The sequence below is a fragment of the Miniopterus natalensis genome, chromosome 19, assembly GCF_054644295.1.
Source record: "Miniopterus natalensis isolate mMinNat1 chromosome 19, mMinNat1.hap1, whole genome shotgun sequence".
In the NCBI taxonomy this organism is placed as follows: Eukaryota; Metazoa; Chordata; class Mammalia; order Chiroptera; family Miniopteridae; genus Miniopterus; species Miniopterus natalensis.
In genome coordinates, this window is record NC_142099.1 from 4,752,403 (window position 1) to 4,773,899 (window position 21,497).

General features: G+C 42.3%; 2 protein-coding genes across 5 annotated transcripts in view; one reads left to right on the forward strand and one right to left on the reverse strand.

Annotated features, from left to right (window-relative positions):
• The window catches only part of GPSM2 (G protein signaling modulator 2), a 28,679-nt gene extending 27,027 nt beyond the window's left edge, over positions 1-1,652 (forward strand). Inside the window, exon 15 of the mRNA XM_087827904.1 lies at positions 917-1,652. Within this exon, the coding sequence (XP_087684030.1) occupies positions 917-1,144 (228 nt within the window). The 3' untranslated portion in view covers positions 1,145-1,652. The remainder of the gene's footprint in view (positions 1-916) is intronic.
• A 1,177-nt stretch (positions 1,653-2,829) lies between these two features.
• CLCC1 (chloride channel CLIC like 1) lies at positions 2,830-21,497 on the reverse strand. Of its 4 annotated transcripts, XR_001603587.2 has the most exons (12): positions 21,175-21,311; positions 17,690-17,869; positions 17,230-17,310; positions 14,612-14,719; positions 12,418-12,639; positions 12,040-12,180; positions 10,739-10,832; positions 8,234-8,331; positions 7,638-7,784; positions 6,238-6,576; positions 4,627-4,975; positions 2,830-2,917 (listed from the first exon to the last, which is right to left on the reverse strand). XR_001603587.2 is itself a non-coding variant. In XM_087828038.1 (11 exons), exons 2-11 carry the CDS (start codon positions 17,819-17,821, stop codon positions 4,685-4,687), a joined length of 1,653 nt encoding a protein of 550 aa, XP_087684164.1. In that variant the 5' UTR covers positions 17,822-17,869; positions 21,471-21,497; the 3' UTR covers positions 4,366-4,684. The 4 variants fall into 4 exon arrangements, 3 of the variants coding, with proteins under 3 accessions (XP_087684164.1, XP_016073658.2, XP_087684165.1); XM_087828038.1 differs by lacking the exons at positions 2,830-2,917; positions 21,175-21,311 and adding an exon at positions 21,471-21,497 and having other exon boundaries at positions 4,366-4,975; XM_016218172.2 differs by lacking the exon at positions 2,830-2,917 and having other exon boundaries at positions 4,366-4,975.

Consider the following 21,497-nt stretch of genomic DNA (forward strand, 5'->3'; position numbering starts at 1 on the left):
GAAAGCCCTGGACCTGATGCCTGCACAGGCACATCCGACCAGACATTTAAAGAGCTCACGTCAGTGCTTCTCAGACTCTTCCTGTGACTTAGGAGTCATTCTGTGAGGCCAACATATTGCCCTAATACCAAAACCAACAGGACACTATACGAAAACCACGGACCAACATCCTTTTTGAATACAGAGGCAGAAATCAACAAAATACCAGCAAACAGAACCCAGAAGTATAGTAAAAGGATTGTATACCAAGACCAGGTGAGATTCAACATATGGAAATCAATGAGTGTAAGAAAGTACCACACAGTCATCTCAAATGATGCATAAAAAACATTTGACAAAATTCAGCACATTTATATACTAAAAACACTCAAACTAGGAATGTCAAGAAGCTACTACAACATAAGTCATTTATGAAATACCCACAGTTTTCCTCAATCAGTGGTAAAGGACTGGAAGCTCTACCCGGAGCAGCTGGGCAAAAAAAGAAACAAGCAGCAGCCAGACCGGAAAGGAAAAGGGAAATTACCTTTTGTTCAGAGTGACAGGCCCTTCTATGTAGAAAATCCTAAAGATTTCACACACACACAAAAACGTTAGAACTAAGGAGCAGATTCAGCAAAGTAACAGGATATAAAATCAATATCCAAAAATCAGTTGTTTCTCTATGCTAACAATAAGGAAATTAACAATTCCACTTACAATAGCATCAAAAGGAAAACACTTAGGAACTAACCAAGGAGGCAACAGACTGGTACAATGTAAACTACAAAATATTTCTGAAATTAGTAATGACATAAATTTCTGAGAAGAGGAAAAAAGGAAATGTTTAAAGCTGTATTTCCTGTTGAGAATGACAGGCAGCTCAGTGCTCCCTCCCTACTGTATCTGGGTTTTAATCTCTTTCCTGTGTTTCCAGGGGTCCAGATTAGACGATCAAAGATGTGCTCCGCCACCCGCTGCCACGAAGGGACCCACGGTACCAGATGAGGACTTTTTTAGCCTTATTTTACGGTCTCAGGCGAAAAGAATGGATGAACAGAGAGTTCTTTTACAAAGAGATCAAAACAGAGACACTGCTTTTGGACTGAAGGACTGTTTGCAAAGCGATGCTCTGTTGGAATTTAAAAGTTCAGGAAGAAAATAAGCAAACCTCTAGTTACTGTGGATGTATTTTTTTACAGTAACCCTGTTTCCTTTCAGAACACTGCAAGGAAATTCAACCTACTTCTTTTCCTTAAAAGGAGAAGTTCCAGCACTGTAATGCAGCTTCAAGGCTGTGAGGGTGCGTAAGTACTTAACCTCTGTACAGCAGGAGTGTGAGGGACACTGTTGGACACTCACGTGCTTCGGTGGAGGGGTCTGCTGATAAGGTGCTTCATCAGCTTCCGTGACCCCTGCTGGGACTGTTCTCTGGCAGCTTGTTAGATCCTTTACCTCTGTTTGTAAAGTAGAAAGTTAAATGAACTCTAATCCTCCTCATCGACTATGGCTTTTTTTATATGTAACCACCAGTGTAGAGAAATTATCCTGTCTATAGTCTCAAAAAAAAAAATCTATGTTCTCCCCCTCCAACAAAATCTGTGTATTTTCAATATATTTTTAGGCCAAAGCCATTATAAAAGACTTCTAAGAAATAAAGTTCTTTTAGCTTGTTTGGGTTCTTTGTTAAATTAAAAAAATAATGATGGGGATATAGGTTCTCAGAAATGCCTCATGAGCTACACATCGTAGAATAGACTTACACAGTGCACCCTGCCAGCGCTGCAGGTTTGTTTACACCAACACGTGAGTAACTGGGTTGCTATGATGTGACAATGGCCATGATGTCACTAGGCAATAGTAACTGTTCAGCTCCATTATAATCTTATGGGGCCATCACTGCATAAATGGTCTGTCATTGACGTCCTTACATGGCACATGGCCATATATATCCATATAGATACAGATGCACATATGGTTTAAAACTATCTTTTATTGCAAAATACTGCTGTAAAACTTTTTAGGATCTAATGTTAAAAAAACAACTATGTGGTTACGTCAAGAACCTAAGCCACAAAACAGATGAAAACTCCTAAAATTTCAGTATGAAAGATGGAGGTTAGGACCTCAGTTGTCATTAAGCCTCTCCCCAGAAACCGAAAGGTGTTTACAAGGATATGTAACAACACATGACAAAGTTTAGCAAAAACAAGACAAGGATAGAGCAGAGCCTGGACCCTAAGGCCAACTGCACACGGCAAATGCCCCCCCTGGAATAAATGGAACACTTCACTTCTGGCGCATCTCACTCTGCACACCTGGGGAGGGACCCGGGGCTCTTTCTAAAAATCCTTAAAGTGATTTTGATTGGCAAACAGTGCGAACTACTTCTCCAAATGGCCAATATTTAAAAAATAAAAAAGGAGAAAGTTACACAATCTGGAATTACATTAAGGGCTCAAGAAGAAAAAAGATTACTCTTGTTAGAAATTTTGTTAAAGTAACTCAACACCTGGGTTTTATTACGATTCACACATTCTATATGGGGTATAATGTCCTAGACTTGCCTCCTTTTAAAAAGTGCACATAAGTTTCATGGGGCTTTTTCTTATAAGAATATTCATTGAGCAAAGACAAGCGTACAAACTGGAGTAATATAAAAGGAAGTGTATATTTTGTGTATATGGTAGTTCTCAGACCCTGTAAACAGTCAACATTATTCCACTTAAAAACTGCTTGTAAAAGCTGTCTACACCATTCTGATTTCTCCAGAAAGCTTGTCTAATCCCTGGTGTTAGTGATAAACACTGGCTAGACGATCAGTGAGCCTCCCGCTCCTAGTTACAAACTGGCCTGGGTGTGGTCTTCCCTGCACTGCTGTCAGCAGCAGGCACTGCCTTGCTAGCCGCCGAAGTAGAACTCATCCCCACATGGTCATCTGTAATGAAAGAATACAAAGACTGAATTTTAAAGTTTTTTAAAAGATCCATTTTGGGACTGATAAAGGGCTGTCAGGAGTGCGGAAAGCACTCACTCCTCTCAGTCTACACCTGAGGCCCTCATTCCTTCTAGAACAGACCCCTGCTCAGAGGACAGCCACGCCCTGGAGAGCACGGGCCCCGTCACGGAACAGGTCTAGTCCCCAGAGAGGACTAGGTTATGTGCATCGACATTCCGAATCTGCTCCAAACCACCAGCATCCTGCCGTTAGTTCCTCTGTACATGCCTAGTGTTATAAATTTTAATACACAATTCTTTTTGTATTTCCTGGAAAATATTACCACTTCCCTGATGACATACTGAAGACGTTTGCAATATTAAACTAGGTAATATTAACACACAAAACTAAAATTGTTAAAAGCATCTAAGCAATGCTTCAAGGAGCCAAAAAAGGGGTATTCTACATTTCATGTAAAAAACATACACAAAGTCGTAAAGTACATGATTGTCTAAGCACTATGCTGTACACCTGAAACTAATACAAAATAATATTCAATGAAAACTAATTGAAAAATAAAATTAAGAAGAAACATGTCAGAAAGCAAATGCTCTCAGTCAGTCCTTTCCTCTGAAACAAACACCTGAAGGAAAATGCTGACTATTCCTGACTGGTGGTGGTCTTAGTAAGCAGCTGGACATAAATGTTAGTGCGAATTTGCTTTTTAGCCAGGTACCAACCAGCAAAATTTTTAATTGTTTTTTCTTAAGTTAAAAATGAATAGTTTTAAAAATCAGAATAATCTAAAATGTTGATTGTATCACCTGTCTCTAGTTAAGAAAACACCCTCATCTGTTTTCCCCACGTGTACTCTCTGTGTATAACCTCTAAAAATGCGCACTTCCTGTGGTCTGCCCAAACGCGGTTTGCTAGAATACAAGACACTGTCCTATCCACAGTCTCCGCTGCTGGGGCTCTGAACAGCCAGCAAAATGGGTCTTCTAAAGCCTGCGCACTTCGCCTGGTGGGGAAAACAAAGCCACTCTCAAGGGCCATTCATTACACAGGAAGAACTGAGATTACCGACCTAACATGCTGTTAACCTACAGTTCCCGGCAATCTTCAGGCTGTCTTAGCAAAGGGGAGGGTGACAGGGGTGACAAGGAAGCAGCCCCAGTAACAGCTGCGAGGTGAGAGATGCAGGCAGGACATGAAACTACAAAGCCACCTTGGCCTGTGAGCAGCCTGCACAGAGACATGGGAGCTGGTTGTATGGACCCCACGGCCCTATGAAGATGCTGAAGGACATAAGGAGAGTAAACTTGCCTGTAGTGGACTTTCCTTAGAAATGGTTTGTGAATACCGGCCACTTTGGGGACGCCATGAACAATTAAATTATTCTAACTAAAGTAGGTACCACAGGACTTCTATCAGGCAACGCACTTTGGTTACCTGGCTCCCACATAGGCCTATAAACAATAAAACTTCTTTTTCAATGTCCCTAATTCCAACTGGCTCCCTCAATTATTCAGAATTAGTGATGCTGCTGTATTTGTTGATCTATGAGATCCTGTTTCAAAATTAATACTTTAAAACTTTGTGGGACATAACATCAAAGAGAATATATAAAACAGATAAAAGAAGTTAAACAGAAATATCGTGAGTTAATTCTGATTGTCAGTAAAAACATTAATGTTTTAAGTTGGTACCTTTGTAGTATCAGAATATCTGTAGCAAACAGTGAAGAGTATACGTTACAAAGTCCCGTTACACAAGGGTGACCTCTGAGTGCTGTCCAAGTCCCGGTTCCTCTAGCAAACGCGGGCCGCCGGCCGGGTCCCTCCCAGCTGCTCCCTCGGCCGTGCTTGCTGGGCTGGGTGTGCTGCCTTCCACGGGGCTGCCTTTGTCATCAGTCCTGACCTGGGCCTCTTCTGCTGCGGGTGGACCTCCCGCAATCCTCGAGATCCCCTGGCCAGAGATGGGCTCAGGAGGCTGGCTGCCCTCTGTGCTGGTTTCTGCCTGTGCGCTTTCTCCCGGGATTCCATCAGTCTCTCTGGGCTAGAAAGTACAGAAGTACACTTTGTTTCACCTGTTTATGTACCATAATGTGAAGGTTTAGTGATCATGCTTATTAAGTTTCTATGCAAATCTGAATTCTCTCAAAGTGCTGGACTGTACGGAATGACATGGAGGAGTGGGGCACTGAGGACGAACTAGGTGATGAGGAGGACTGGGGACCACTACTGCTAACTTCTCTTGCCAGGTGAGAATAATTCACCTGACAGACATTTACTGAGCATATACTAAGTTCTAGATGCTGGGGATACTGCAGGAACAGACGAGACAAAAACCCTGCCCTCACCAGAACTTATATTTAGGTTGCGGAGAGAATCAGGCAGCAAACAAATTAGCAAAGCATCACCCCAGAAGCGGGCCGGTCTGAAAGGGGCTCGGTGAGTAAGGCTTGAAGAAATGAGCCAGATGGCTATGGGGGAATGACTCCAGATCATGGATACCAGCACAAAGGCTCTGAGTTCAAGGACTAGTCAGGAGTGGAGGGAGCGAGGAGGGGACCAGTGCACGAACAGGTGGGGGGTGGGCAGATGGCTAAGGCCCTGGGCGGTGGTGGCAACTCTGGTTAAGGTGTGATGGGAAGTCACAGGAGGATTCTTAAGATGAGTAACAGATAAACATTAACTATGAAAAGAACACCTTCAAGTTTTCTAGATCCATGCAGATATATCTCCTTTATTATAAGGAACTCCAAAGGAAGGGAATCTACAATTTCCTCGGCTCTATTGTGTTCGTGACTATTTTTCAAAGGTTTACACTTGCAACTGCAACTTAAACTTTGCCAATAATAATACAAATTGCTGTCTCAAACAAAAATGGAAATGTCCCTTTAAATGCTCGATAATGGTGGGGAAAGGCCTCACTGTTCTGCAGGAAAGAGCACAGTGTCACCGCTAGTGCTACAGAAGACTGGGAAGGCGAGGCTCTCCATCCCCTGCCCACTCTTCCAGCCAAGACTTGGCCTTCAGTGAGGCTTCCCTGTCTCCAAAGGGAGCCGTGTCAGTTGCGCCCACTGGCTGGTCTCCTATGAAATTTCATAGGAATTTCCAACTGTGCTAACAAACTTGTTAAAGAGTGCTTCACATAAAAAATCAAGCTCCTTTCTTCTAAGGAGGCTGCCCTAACGTTTGAGCAGAGAGTGGGAAAGAGAATGAGTAATTACAGTGCAGGTCAGAGTTACCCACGAGTCCTACAGGAAGCACTGAGGCCAAAGCAAAGGGACAGAGAACGAACCGCCGCTGACTTACACTGGGCACCACCTCAGGATGCTCTTGCACCGCTGTGTCTGGTCTATCAACTGCCCGGAGCACTTCGGGGCTCTTGTGGCCAGTCTGAGATCTCGAGTCAACAACTTTCTGTCTCAAAACATCTCTTCTACTTTCATATGGTCTGTCATAAGGGCCTTGATCGTGGGGGCCAATTTGGCCCCTATAATAAATGTCTGCATCACCTGCTCCACCATGGGGTCTATAATAAATTTCCCGCTGCTGGCGCTTGTCACCTGGCAGAGCCGCGGGTGGTTCTTCTCCCGGACCACCTAAAGGCCTCAGCATGTGAACTGATTTTCCAGCACCATAGCAGAAACCCTAGAAGGAAAAGACATACGCATCCCTGAGTACATGGCTGGCTTACAACAAAATTAGGAGGGGCTTTTCATTCAGGGTGCTGACAAAATTATGTCATTTACTTTGTGGCATTTATAGACATAAACATGTTAAATTTTTTCATTAGCGGTCTCTTCTTTCATACAGGGCCAGAGTAGACAATAAAAACTGAGAAATCACTCAGTTATATTAAGTAAACATTTCAACCAGCTGGACATATTCTGACTGAATTATAACAATGGCAGTTAGGCTAAAGCCTTGAAAGTTCCACTGGAAGGTACTGACCGATAGCCACACAGATGTTGTCCACATTCACACCCATCCTTTAGATGGTAAATGCTGAAAATTTTTCAGTTGCACATCATGTAAACATTCTCTGGTAGGTTGTTTTTTGGTTTTTGGGGGTTTTTTACCAATACAAATTTGGTTTGGCTAAAGCTACAATTCAACAGGCTTTGAGTCCTAGTCCGTGGGAAACACTAGGCAGCACTTCTCAGTGCGTGCCCACGGAGCGCTGGGAGGACCCTGAGGCTCACAGTGCAAACAGTCTCTCCTTGCTGACTGACTATTTCGAGCCAGAACTTGCCCGTGTGGCCGCCTGCTTTTCCATACTTGAATACTTGGGACCGGTCAGCAAGGTTAATAAACATCCCCTCCTGAATCCCCAAACTGTCAGTACACCTGCCTCTTCCACACCTTTCTGAGGCTATTAAACCTGAAGCTCTTCCCTTCCCAGCGTTGAAGAACTCAGACCACAGCAAGGAGGCCCACCTTCTCGAAGAGGACAACAGCCGACCGTGTGTGTATTAATTCACCACGAGCAAAGAACCAACTGAAAGGAAGGTCTTATTTTAAATCACTGCCATTGCATCTACAATCCAACTTGAGCACCACGTCCTTGCTTAGAGGAACATACGTGGAAGTATGAATAAAGCTGTGCACCTAAAAATTATCTTGTCGCACCATTAGGCGTGACTCAGCCTGATGATTCAGTCCTGCCCTTGTTTGTAAACCCCGAGCTGTCGGCGGTGCTCTGTACTAACCAGGACGGCCAGTGCCATGATGATAAGCACTGGGAGGTGGACTATCGCTGGGATCTCCTTCAAGAGCGCTCTAATAAATTCACCAATTCCTTTGCCGATGTACTTCAAAGGCTCCGTGATAAAGTTGGTGAACGTCACTGCCAGGGCCTAAAAAAGGTAAAAGCAACTTCATTTTTTTCCTCAAAGGATTGAGGCTCATAGAATGAGCCAAAATTCACAGGGCACTGAGGCCAAGTTACATTACATAGATCAAAATGCTGTTATGTGTTTTAAAAAAGTGAAAAATCACCATGTAATGGAAGTCTATTTTTTCTGAAACAAAGGTTATTAGCAAAATGACTAAAATATACTAACAATTTTAGCCCTAGCCAGGCGGCTCAGCTGTTAACAGTGTTGTCCCCGATATGCCAAGGTTGCAAGTTCAATCCCCAATCAGGATATATACAGAATCAATCAATGAGGCATAAATAAGTGGGACAACAAATTGATGTTTCCCTTTCTCTCTCAAATCAATAAATAAAAACACTAGCAATTTTTAATATATGCAAGGGTTTTTTGACTTTGTATAAGTAGTTTTTATAAAATATATTTCGTACCTTTGTTGGTGGGACCAACAAAATAGGGTTGACTAGTAACAGCTCATAGTATTTTTGGCATGGGTCATCCTTATAGGTCCATGAAGTTCTAAACCACTCTATTTAGAGAAACAGACAAAACACTGAGTCATTTTAAAAAAGTGCATTTCATTCCCAAATAAGACAATATTTTGGTTTTATCTCACCACCACCACCAGGCTACTTTAAATTATTTTACAAAATAGACCCCCTGTAATGCCAATTTAAAAAAATTTTCATCTTATGTCCAAAATGCTCATTTTAAAAATCCATTCAAATTCTACAAGTCTTATGCAGATAAAATATAGAGATTTCTAAAAGGTAACTATTTGAAAAGTGGGAAACTGAATAAGACTGTTGGATTCCATCAGTCACTGTCCTGGCTGTGACACTGGACTAGTACAGGTGTGCAAGATGTCACCACTGGGGAAAGGGCTCACAGGATCTCTCTGTATTATTTCTTACAACTACCTGTGAAATTACAATAATCTCAATTAAATTTCAATTTAAAAGTCAGTTCTTTCCTCATTTTATGAAATAAAGTAGAACATTAGTCCTCCCAGTTTTTCTAAATCAGGCTTACAATATGTACTAGCCTGAGGCAGAGGAGGCATTCAGTTGTCCCTGAAGCCAGGAAGCAAGGCTGGGTTGGTTTAGTTCCCATAACTTTTTAAATAACATTAATTCTGGACACCTGACTATAGAATCTGCTGAGATCCTGTTGTGGATTAGGCATCAGGGACTTGAATTTATTTACAAAGTGTCCCTGAACATTAAACCATTCCCACCACTAGGTATACATAACTAAACGCAGTCAACATTACTGAGAATGTTTATAAAAATCTGTGAGGAAGTAATTTCCCCCTTAGTAAAAAAATAAAATAGTAAATCTAAAATATAACATTTTATAAGTCAATATAAGGAGAGTAAGTCTAAATGGATATTCATTCATATATATAGATTCACTCCTTTAATAAACTTATGTTGAGGACCCAGAACAAGCTACACACAGTGCTGATGGACAGAGTGGGCACAGCACCCTTCAGTCTAATGGAGGAAGACAGAGCATATCAGAGTCAGCGAACATACAGTTTCTAGTCTTTCCCTGTGACATCACATGAGCACAAAACTCATTGGTCGGAAACCTAAGACTCTTATTTAATAGGAAAAAATTTAAATGCTTCTTATTAGCTTGGCTTTATAAATCAAAACCCTGGCAAATATTTTTAAAATTTTCTCATATTATTTAAGATAAATATAAATACATGTTTATTCAACAACTCTAAAAGCCCCTTTTCATTTACCTTCCCCCCTCCTCTGCTTTCTTCCCCTCTCAATCCAAAAAATGAAATAAGGGAAATATAGTAAAAGCATATAGTAATTTAATATAATTAAAATGCACAAATACAGGGGTGGGCAAAAGTAGGTCTACAGTTGTGATTACATGAAGCAGAGTTTATTATTTATTCTTGTATTATTTATTCTTGTATTATTTATTTGTATTACAACTGTTTTTGCCCACCCCTGCATATCAAGGACCAGCAGAGAATGGATGCCCCAAGTATAATAGAATTAAATTTATGTATCATCCACAAATACAGCCAATGTTTTTAGATAATCAGCAGAGAATGGATGCCCCAAGTATAATAGTGAGAATTAAATTTATGTATCACCCACAAATACAGCCAATGTTTTTAGATAATTTGGGATGTTCTATAGGAATAATTCCAGATGCCGTTCTGATAAACTGTGGGAAATGTGTATAATTGCATTTTTACATCTCCATGTAATCATACTGATAGAGAAAAATGACACTGTAATCATACTGATAAATTGAGAAAAATTACACCCAAAAACATATCATCCAATTTATTATGCACATACGGCACAGAAGTCAGAAATCTGGGTTAATTTTAAGTATTCTTACTGATTCAAGCTATTAATTTTAAGACAATTTAATTTACTTCTCTCTACCATCTATGCTTGAAAATGATCAGGCACTGCCATAATAAAGGCCCTTTGCCCTGTACTGGAGGGCAGTCAAGAGTTAAGGGGGTCAAATATATGGTGACGACTTGCCTTTAGGTGGCAAACACAGTGCAATCTATAGATGATGTCTCAGAATTGTACACTTGAAGCCTATATTCTATTAACCAATGTCATCCAATAAATTTAATTAAAAATAAAGTCAGAACAAAGAATTAAAAGAGACAGTGAATAAGTAATTATATGCATGGTTTGGGGACGGTGCTGAATCGGGAAACGCAGAGCAGACGTCTGTGCGAGGCTGAGGGAGAGTCTCTCCTGGGCTTTCCCTACATCTACCTTTGAAAGCCAAGAGTCTTCTTGCCTGCTCTTCTGATATAAAAGATTCGGTCATGAAAAGCCTCCTCTGGCATTTTATCACTTCTCTGTAATTTTTCATAAGTCTCCTCATTCTCAGAAATTCTACTCCAAATCAGGCCAAGCGAACCTGCAGCGCCTTACCCCAGAGACTCCCGCTCCAGTCCATCTTCTCCACGCACACCTTGTCCAGCTGCTCCATCTTGGCGACTTTGGCCTGATGCTGGGCAAAAGCCACCTGACCAACACCCAAGAGAAGCATGAGCGCTGCTAACAACGGTTCCGCCTCCACCCCGCCAACATCACAGCCAGATAGCAGGGTTTAAAAGATTTTAATAGGAGAAAATACATTATTTCTAAAGAGTAGCTCTATTCAGCTCATGGCAAAGCATAGTCTTAATGCATCAAGTACAGATAAAGAACTGATTACACTGCCTTCTTTGTAAGTAATTACGATGAAGGAGAGCCTGGTCACTAAATAGTTTTCAAAGATCAGTTCAAATATGATTCTTACCATGCCCCAAACTATAACTATATAATAAATGGCTACTTCTCATTTCATGATAAAATGGTGTTTTGCTTTGGATGGTTTCTAGCACAAATGGCCTATAAAAAGATAATATATCTTTATAAATTAAAGCCCCAGGGAAATCAGTGAGAACAATATTCACCAAACAACCTCCCTTTCTTTAATTTATAAATAATTACAAGTTCTAGAAGCTATGGAACTTGGAACAAAAGGCTTAAAAAAAAAAAAAGAGTCATAATGGTTTAACCAGATGAATTCATTGAAAATACCTGGCTATTTGACTCCCCCTGTTAGAAAGATCTGAAAATTTCCTGCAATGACCATGCTGTTTTGACAGGAACAGTAGTGCTTCTTTTAAATTTCTATATACAGCATGATCCTAATTTTGAAAGAATTAAAATTTACAAAAAAGATTGTAAAGTAATACCTCCAAATACTGACGGTGATTATCTCTAGGTGACAAAATTATAGGTCATATTTAAAAATTAAATTTCTCTGTATTTGTCTTTTCTAAATTCTCTACCATAAACATACCATGTTTACATTTAGGAAAAAACCTATCTTTTAAAAACTAATATTTTGATATCATTTCTAGCAAACAATAAAAGAATATATCCCAAATCACTAAAAAATGTTTAAAATAGGTCCGCCTCACTCTATTCTGATTTAGCTGTTCAGATGTTACCCAGCAGAAACTAGATTATGAAAATCAGAACTGAACTTCCCCCCCCACCAACTAGTCAAGGACCCCAAAACCAGGTACAGCCAAGCACTTGCCAATTACACACCCCCATCTCCAACCCCTGCCTCCAATCCTCATCAGAGGCAAGGTTCTATACTAGCTCTAAATGGATTATCTCTTCTCTTATTATGAAATAACATTTAAAAATTTTAAAACTTTCCACCTAAATAATACCTTGTATAAATACATCCAATTCCATCCCAAACTGATGAGGAAACTGATCAGTAAAACACGTTTCAACTGGGTGTACCAACGAACATAGGTCCAGAGCTGGGTAGCTATTAACATCACGATGCAGAGCAGACACAGAAGCACCTCGAAAACAGAAAAGAGAGCGAGCAGAGTCACTGCAGAGCCGTCCTCCCACCAGAACGGTAACGGTCAACACAAACAAAAGAACTGGCCTCAAATATGCAAAATCGTTTGTACCATTTTGCTGAAAGTTCAGCGGCACGGTATGAGTGCCTTAGTGCAAGTTCTTAACTGTGCTGGAGTTTTAATAGCATTTTTTTTTAAAAACCTGTTAATCATGCCCCCCTCATCCCAGCTTACCATAAACACATCATATGGATCCACACCAAAGGAATCTTCAAACTGCCACTTCCACTTTTCAAAATCATGTAACTTAAAATTAATTAAAATATCACTTAGTGCTTCATCCAAGGCGCCGGGCGTCCAGTTTTCTCCACTGAGAAACTTTTGTATTTCTATCAAGGTTTGACTCTTAAGGATAATCTCGGCATCAAAATGGACATCGCCTTTGTTTTCTTCAAGCTGAATTAAATTAGCCAAAAAACAAATAGAAGCATTTTATTATATTACTCAGTGAAATGTTTCAAGACAAATGCCCTTTTGGAACTAAACATATAACTAGATCACAGTATTTCACACATAAAATAACTAACCTCATCCACCTGTCTCACAGGTTGCATGAAGACCAAAGAGAATACATGTGAAAAACATTTCAAAAATTGTAACACTCTACGCAAATAATGCGCATTTCACCAAAATACAGTTAGTTCTTGCTATTCGCAGTAGTTATAATCTATAAAGTCACCTCAAACACTAATTAGCAAATACTGAACCTCCGCTCCCACAGGAAATACAGGGAGAGGTTCCTGTGAACACGCTGCCGCCAGCCGCCAGTCAGTCCGTACCCTTTGCAATGAGTCTCTCTAGGGACACTTATTTAGTATACGCGGCTGACTCACTGACGATGAGCTCCCGCCGGCAGCTCTGTATGGAACTCAAGTCTGAACTACTCTGCTCTAGCACACGCACCTTCTCTCTCAGGCACCTCACAGCCTTCCTGTGCCTGGGGCACTAGACAGCACTGCACTGGGGAGCTACTTAAAAGTGAAATACCCCCCACACACACGTGTGAAAATGTAGCACTAAATAGACCACGAAGAAGTACATGTTTATAGTCTGAGAGCTGAAACAGGTCCAGCTGGCCTTGCTGGACCTCAGCTGGGAACCAGCACATCAGGCAGCTAAAATGTTTGGCCACTCTGCACACGTCCAACAGTGACCACAAAGGACCAGGAGCACTGACTTCAGAGTCACAAATAAGGTTTAGTGATTAGGCAGACTGGCAAATACAGAATCCACAATAATGACGATCCACTATCTTATGGTTCAGTTTACGGTTTTCCATTTGCAGGCAGTTTTCAGAGAGCCTAAAATTTGCAGTGATACAAATTAGAAAAACAAAAGGGATCTCAAAAAGCAAAATATCTGAGTTCCTATGAACACACATTATATATGTATATAACTACCTTTATTAGTGCGAGCTCAGGTTAGCAAAATCATGGTAAACATTAACTAGTTAATACAAATAAGAAAAAATTCTTTTTTATTTTACAAGCACAAATATGTATATTAAAAAGTAACATAAAATGAGAAAAACCAGTGTCATGTCAAATCACAAATTATCACTAAGCATAAAAAAAAGCAGTCATCGATTAATATTTTTTAAAAACCAGGAACTATGTAAATCTTTCCAAACACCTCCATCTTGGGTATTCTCTGGCTATTTCCTTGTCTCTAAAGCAGGCTCTCTTCCACCTTGCACACACGCACAAGGCATGCGTTACAGGGTGCACATGAGAACATATGCTCTTACACTTCCAAAGTAAGGTGGGGCTGTTTAATTATGCAGCCAATGTTCCTTTCCCTTGTTTTCTTGCTATTCTGACTGCCCAAATGAAAACAATGACTATAAAAATGGCATCTTAACGTTAATTATGAACAAGATGCACACAATATCCAATTCTATACAAGCAGCACCTGCCACAGCAATCAGCTGGGGGCAACTACTTAAAGCACATTTCCTCCTCCTCGGTGTGCAGTGACCTCCCATCACCTGGGTGTGGAAGGAGGAACAACGGGGCTGGCAAATTTCCTCACCAAGTCAGGCGTGCACTGAGTTTCCAACGGTGCGGTGTAGTTCAAATAGCAAATTTAAAACAACATCACCCCCAACTCAAGTAAGTGATTCAGCAGTCACAGGGTTGAGTAAGTAAACCCCCGAACTGGAAGGAAAAGAGGAGTGGCTGGCACTGCCTTCCACTGAACCTCTGCAAAGCAGGCTGCTACCCTGGATCCTGTACCAATAGGTTCTGGTACAAGGGACAGGCAGGTACTCTGTTAAAGCACACCAATGCTCTATCACTGCTTTACACAATTTGAAATTAATAGTGAAAATATCCACTACACTGATCAGTATCACACCACCAATACTCACAAGTCCAAGCTTTCTGGCTTCAATTAAAATTTTACTTAAGTATCTCCTAAAAACAGGATTGTTTTGACTTTCACAGTCTTTCCTTCTTTTGTTTTCACAGTCTCCAATCTGTAATCACACACATAAAAAAAGTTAGCATTAAATTTAATGTAAGGGTCGAGTTTCTAGCCTAGTGGCCCCAGCATGACCAAAGTAAGGTGCTGGTTATTTTTTTAATTAAAATTTTTTTTTTTGCTTTTTCGAGAGAGAGAAAGGGAGAGGGAGAGAGCGCGAAACATCAATGAGAGTGAAAAACATGGACTGGCTGCCTCCTGCACGCCCCCTACCAGAGATCAAGCCCAAAATCGGGCATGTGCCCTGACAGGGAATGGAACCAGCAAACTTTCCATGCACAGGACAACACCCAACCGAGCCACACTGGCCAGGGCAGGCACTGGTTTGTTGTTGTTTTTTTAATATATCTTTATTGATTTCAGAGAAAGGAAGGGAGAGGGAGAGAGAGATAGAAACATCAATGATGAGAGTCATTGATCAGCTACCTCCTGCACGCCCCTGGCCAGAGATCGAGCCCACAACCCGGGCATGTGCCCTGACAGGACCTGAACTACTATCTCCTGGATCCTAGGTCGACACTCAACCGCTGAGCCACGCCCGGCCGGGCAGCCTGGTTATTTTTATCAAGCTTGCATTAAAATGTAGAGCTTGCCTGCTGTCTGTGGGCTCTCTCTTTGCCAAGGCCAAGTAGGCAACAAATGAGGAACATGAGTCCAGCACTTGGCCATGACTGGCAGTTTTTCTGCTGACTTGTAGCTATTTTAAAGCTGAAGACTGTAAAGCAAGGGGGCAGCGATAAGCAGAACATCTGGGCCAATCCATCTCTTCGTAAGGGCAGACCGGGGGGGGGGGGGGGGGTTATATAAAGAGACAAAGAGAAACAGAGGCAGGGTGAAGCCAGAAGAAGGACACAGCAAAGAATTTCTTGAATGTGCATATTATTTTTGGCCTTTTATTAACTTTTGTCAGTGACTGATCGCCCCCTACTACACAGGGCGCTTTGGCAACCCCTCAGTATGTAAATCTTCACTAGAACAGACTCCTCTGAACTTTGCTCTACGGACACCACAGTGGTCAGGTCACCGAGGACGACAAGGCTGTCTTACACACAGTAGGACGCGTAATAAGCAGCTTTTATCTCTCTGAGTGAGTGTGGACCAGGAGCGTGGAAAAGGACCTCCGATGACTGACAAGATAACGAGCACAGTCAGGACAGGGCACGTGAGACAGAGTCACGTGACCGTTTCCTCCGCTTTCAGGCAAGGTTTACAAACCTTTACATTTGTAAAAATTTCTCTGTAAGAGAAACAGTTTTTAAAAAACCAAGGATTCAACTCCATTTTACCCATCATGTTTTTTACAATGTTTGAACCAAAGTCACAAACAATGGAACAAAAAATTTCTATAAAAAGGCAGTTCTGCATTTCCTACTGTGCAGTCAAATGCTCACTGGAGCACAACGCCAGAGGAACAGAGGCAAACTTCGTCCACACAATTCCTCCCTGGCACTCGGCTCAGACGGCAGTCACGTCTGGTAAGAACCATAAGCAGGTGCTTATAATCGCGAAATGAGACGTATCTGGATCTCAGAGAACACGCGTCCATCTCTCGGCCTGGACACCCCCCCCCTCGCCTCTTCTCTTCAACCCATCACTGCCATCAGCATTGCTGGACGTCGGCCAACCCCTCTCCATCTCAGGTCCCTCAGCTGGTCCCCACAGCCATCAGAAGCCGGTTCCCACAGCACAACACACGTCCAAACCTCTGAACAACCCTGACTGGTTTCCTTTCTCATGAGCACTACCTCAGCCACATAAATAGAAGGGCTGAATAAAAAAGGACTTGCTAGCACTCAATACATTATAATAAATCCTTATATTTGGAAAAGTAACTCTTACGCTTCTAAGCTGGTATCAGGCCCATTTCTCTGTTTGCTACATTTGTCATGAGTCTGCTATACTCCAGCACTATGACAGGTGACAGAGAATCAAGAACAAATAAAACACATGCCTTGTCCCAAGAAAATATCAGCCTGGTAAAGAAATAATACAGTGAGATAAATATTACAGGAAAAGAAAAGAACTATTTAACAAAAAGACCAGAGTAACTTAAGAGAAAGCAAGGCTAGAGTAACTAAAGAAAAAATACTATACAGTTGACCCTTGAATAACACGGGCTTGAACTGCTCAGGTTCACTTACATGCAGATTTTTTTTCAATAAATGCATTCTGTACTTTAAATGAATTTTCTCTAGCTTACTTTATTGCAAGGATATAGTATAATGTAACATGTACAATATGTGTTAATCGGCTGTTTATGTTATCAGTAAGGCTACTGGTCAACAGTAGACTGTTTATAGTTACGTTTTGGGGGAGTCAAAAGTTATACAAGGATTTTCAACTGTGTAGGGGGTTGGTGCCCGTAACCCCCACACTGTTCAAGGGTCAACTGTATATATAAATTATACAGTGCATAGAAACAGAAATAATGTTAACAAGCACAGAAAAAGAGAGCAACTTAACATACTATAAATAATATAAAATTCATGAATGAAAAAGTCTAACCTTATCAATTAGAGAATCAAGTCTGCTGTAACATCCTGACAACTCATCAGCATACGAGTCAGGGCTGACCTCTTTTTTCACCTAAAGCAGAGTAGAGAAAGATTTTATCTCTTTATAGTTCACTGTAAAAATAGTCTATTGTTAATGAAGACTAAAATTTTAATTTCATCATTTTATAACTTTTGTTATATTTTTCAACTGTACTGAACCACCAAAAAAGTAAGTCTCAAATGTATATACCAGCTAAGAACTAAAATCAAGTTAGTTTGCCACCTGATGGGCTTCACGTTCAAATTCAAAACAGAAATAACCAGGTGGGGTTGAAATAATCTTGGACTAAGAGTGTCATGAAAGATTCTGTATGACTACTAATCACTGATACATGACTCTCAGCTGAGTGAACACCAACAAAAGCAGATTATTTTCATCAAAGGACTGACAAGGTGTGACACACACATACCTGAGTTCTCCTCATTGTTCCCGAAGCAGCATCGTAGTTGAGCATGTCTGTGGGGTCAATCCAGTCATCATCATGAGCATTACCAGCTATCAGCCATAGGCATTCGCAAAGCAGCAGAGAACACAACAGCATCTTGCATGAAGGCTGAACACAGGGTGTTTTTTTTAAAATATATCTTTACTGATTTCAGAGAGAGGATGGGAGAGGGAGAGAGAGAGAAACATCAACAATGAGAGTCGTCATTGATTGGCTGCCTCCTGCACAGCCCCCAAATGGGGGTCCAGCCCACAACCCAGGCATGTGCCCTGACCAGGAACTGAACCACCATCTCCTGGATCCTAGGTCGATGCTCAACTGCTGAGCCACGCCCGGCCAGGCTACAATTTTTAATACATATAATGAAATATAATTATTTTAGAAGAAATTGTAATAACTATCTACTTCCTAAGTAGTGCTAAGATAATGCTTTTTTTCTGAACTGAAAACAGTAAAATGGCATTCACAAGTAAATATACACACACACACATTCTCACTGAAACAAAAATAGAGATTTTCCATATGATTCAGCAATTTCATTCCTAGGTGTGCACCCAGAAGAAATGAAAATATATGTCCACACAAAAACTTGTACACAACTGTTTTCAGCCACATTATTCACAACAGCCACAAAGCAGAAACAAAATGTCCATCAACTGACCAAAGGACAAATCAAATGTGGTAAATCTAGACAATGGAATATTATTAGGCCATAAAAAGGAATGGGTATTTTTTTAGGAATGAAGTATTTACTGATACATGCCGTCATATGGATGAACCTGTGAAAGAAGCCAGACACCATAAACCATGTATTAATTATCTGAAATGTCCAGAATAGGCAAATCTACTGCGACAGAAAGATTAGTAGGTACTTAGGGCTGGGCATGTAACAAGGGACAAGAGGGTGGGAGTGAAACGGTATAGGGTTTCCTTTTGAGGTGATTAAAAATGATCTAAAATTATGGTGATGGATGCATATATGTGTGAACATACTAAAAACCACTGAATTGTAAACTTAGAAGCCACGCTGAGACTGGTAGGAGGGACAGGGACACAGAATGGGTCAGTCCCACAAGCATGGTGTGGCAATTAAGAAACTGGAGAAATATCTTGGTTGCAAGGTCCCCCTGAGGAGTGAGGAGTCACACCTGGCTCCCTCTACCCGGGCGCCATTGCCGGGAAGCGAAGACCCCACAACACCTGGCTGTAATAACCAGTGGGGATTGCATCTGAGAAAGGCAAGCAGCTACTGGAGGCCTAGATATTCCTCTGGAGGGGCCTGGCACAAACTTTTTTTTACATTCAATATTATGATGATTCATTTCAGGTATACAGCATAGTGGCAAGACAATTATACACCCTGGTATTTCCAGTACCCACCTGGCACCATACACAGTTATTACAATATTATTGACTATATTCCCTATACTGTAATACCTTTTGTTAAATGGCCCCAAACTCCGTACAAGCAGCAACCAGTCTCAATTTGCACTGTAACTGCCATTAGGTGGCCCCAAGCCTGGCCTAAGCTGTAGCTAGTGTTGGCCTGGAACATAACTTCAACTAAGTGGCCACAGACCTGGCAAAAGTGGGAGATGGCCTCAGCAAACACTGTAATGCCAACCAAATGGTCCCAAGCCTCGGTCTGCAGCATAGCTTCTCACAAGCGCCACCCAAGCGCCATCCAAGCCCAGCACAAGTGGTAGCCACGCAGAGATCACTCTGTAGCTCCCATTAGGCAGCCCCAGGCCAGGCACAAGTGATGGCTGACCTTGGCCTGCACCAGAGCCCCTCCCAAGAGCCTCCAAAACCCACACACCCAGTGGCCTGCTTCAGACCACACTCGCTCTAAAAAAGACACCCCCAAAGGGCGAACTCAGTGTTTCTCTCCCCCACCCCTCTCTCTGAAAAGCAATGGAAAAAATATCGAGTGAGGATTAAAAAAAAAAAAAAAAAAAAAAAGACTCTAATTGAGTCTGAGGTGGGCCTGAGATCCTGCATTTCCAAAAAGCTCCTAGAGAAGGCAGAGATGCTGGCCCACAGACCACACTCTGAGAAGTGTTAGGACAAGTAAGCAACCATCATGTATTCGTTTAGCTTAATGGTGGCACCTGTGATTCTACTGCTTGTTTGTGTTAGTAATGGTCTCTCTCCCCCAGTTCCTATTTTTTATCATTTTTTCATCCACATTGTAATATAAATAATAATAGTAGCTAATCTTTGACAGGCCAAACCCTGCTACATGCATCCATTCATTTAATGCTCACAAAAACTCTTGGCGGTCATACTGTTGGTATCTTCATTTTATAGATTAGGAACACAAGTAAGGTGCCCAAGACTACTCAGCTAGTAAGTGACAGAACCCAGGCTGGCTCTACCTAAACTGCCCCTCCAGGGGCAAGATGCAAGTGGCCTTGGGCTATCCAGAGAGGGTGGAGGGAAGACACTGCTGGATTCAAATGTCTACACAGTGGGAAACAGAGAGGGGCTTGGGACCTGAGCTACTAGACTGAAGAGCTACCAAGACAGACAGAGATCTCCAAGGAGACTGCCAGCTACTCAGTGGAAACAGATACACCTGGACGTAAGGAAAACAAAAGATCCAATTAGAGGACCCACAGATGGCCAAGAGACATAAGAAAACATGCTCAATGTCACTAATCGTCAGAGAGATGCAAATTAAAACCACAATGAGGTACCACCTCACACCCGCCAGAATGGCTCCATCAACAAATCAACAAACAACAAGTGCTGGCGAAGGTGTGGAGAAAGAGGAACCTTGGCACACTGCTGGTGGGAATGCAGACCCGTGCAGCCACTATGGAAATCTGTGCGGAGTTTCCACAAAAAACAAAAAATGGAACTGTGACCCAGTGATCCCACTTCTAGGAATATATCCTAAGAATCCTGAAACATCAATCAGGAAGAATATACGCACCCCTATGTTCACAGCAGCGCAGTTTACAATAGCTGAGATCTGGAAACAGCCCAAGTGCCCATCAGCAGGTGATGGATAAAAGCTGTGGGACATTTATCCCATGGAATACTACGCAGCTGTGAAGAAGGACCCCTACCCTGTGGGACAGCATGGAGGGAACTAGAAGGTGTTATGCTCAGTGAAATAAGCCAGGCAGAGAAAGGCAAACATCACAGGATCTCACTCATATGTGGAATCTAATGAACAAAATAAACTTACAGAAACTAAATAGATCCAGAGGCCTGGAGGCCTGGAACACACCGACAAATCTCGGGGGGAGATTCACCCCATCGCCCCCCGTCCTACAGAGAACCTGGCTGGTTTTCACCACCCGCTCAAACACGCGCCTAACTCTCTACATTCAAATTAGATTTGGAGTTTTTCTAAATTAACCACCCCCTAACCCCGGCTCTTCTGCGAACGGTATCTGTTCAAACGACGCGTCAAGTTTTCAGAGAAAACTCAAACCAACAAAGTTCAACGTTCGTCGGGTCGGCTTTCGCTTTCGCTCTCGCGCTCGCTCGCGCCGCTTCCCCAGGCCGCTCTTCGAGCCGGGAAAGGCCGCAGCGACCGCGCAGCAACCGGCGACCCGGCGGCCGCTGGCCCGGGAGGTGAGGCGCCGGGGGGGCTCGCCCGCGCGGGAAACGCGGCGCTCGGAGGCCCCCGCAGGCCCGGAGCCCGCGGCCCCAGCTCCCGGGAGCGCCGCCGCCTCCCCGCCGCGCCGCCCGCCCGCCCGCCCGCCGGCCGCACAAGCACAGGGACACTCACCGCCGCCGCTGCCCGCCGCTGCCCGCC

Coding starts and splice junctions, on each gene's coding strand:
- CLCC1 (XM_087828038.1), bottom strand. CDS start 17,821: ATGCTGTTGTGTTCTCTGCTGCTTTGCGAATGCCTATGGCTGATAGCT. Junction 12,181..12,417: donor ATCCATATGATGTGTTTATG/GTAAGCTGGGAT, acceptor TCTGTTTTCGAG/GTGCTTCTGTGTCTGCTCTG. Junction 8,332..10,738: donor CTGGAGCGGGAGTCTCTGGG/GTAAGGCGCTGC, acceptor TTCTCTAAATAG/AGTGGTTTAGAACTTCATGG.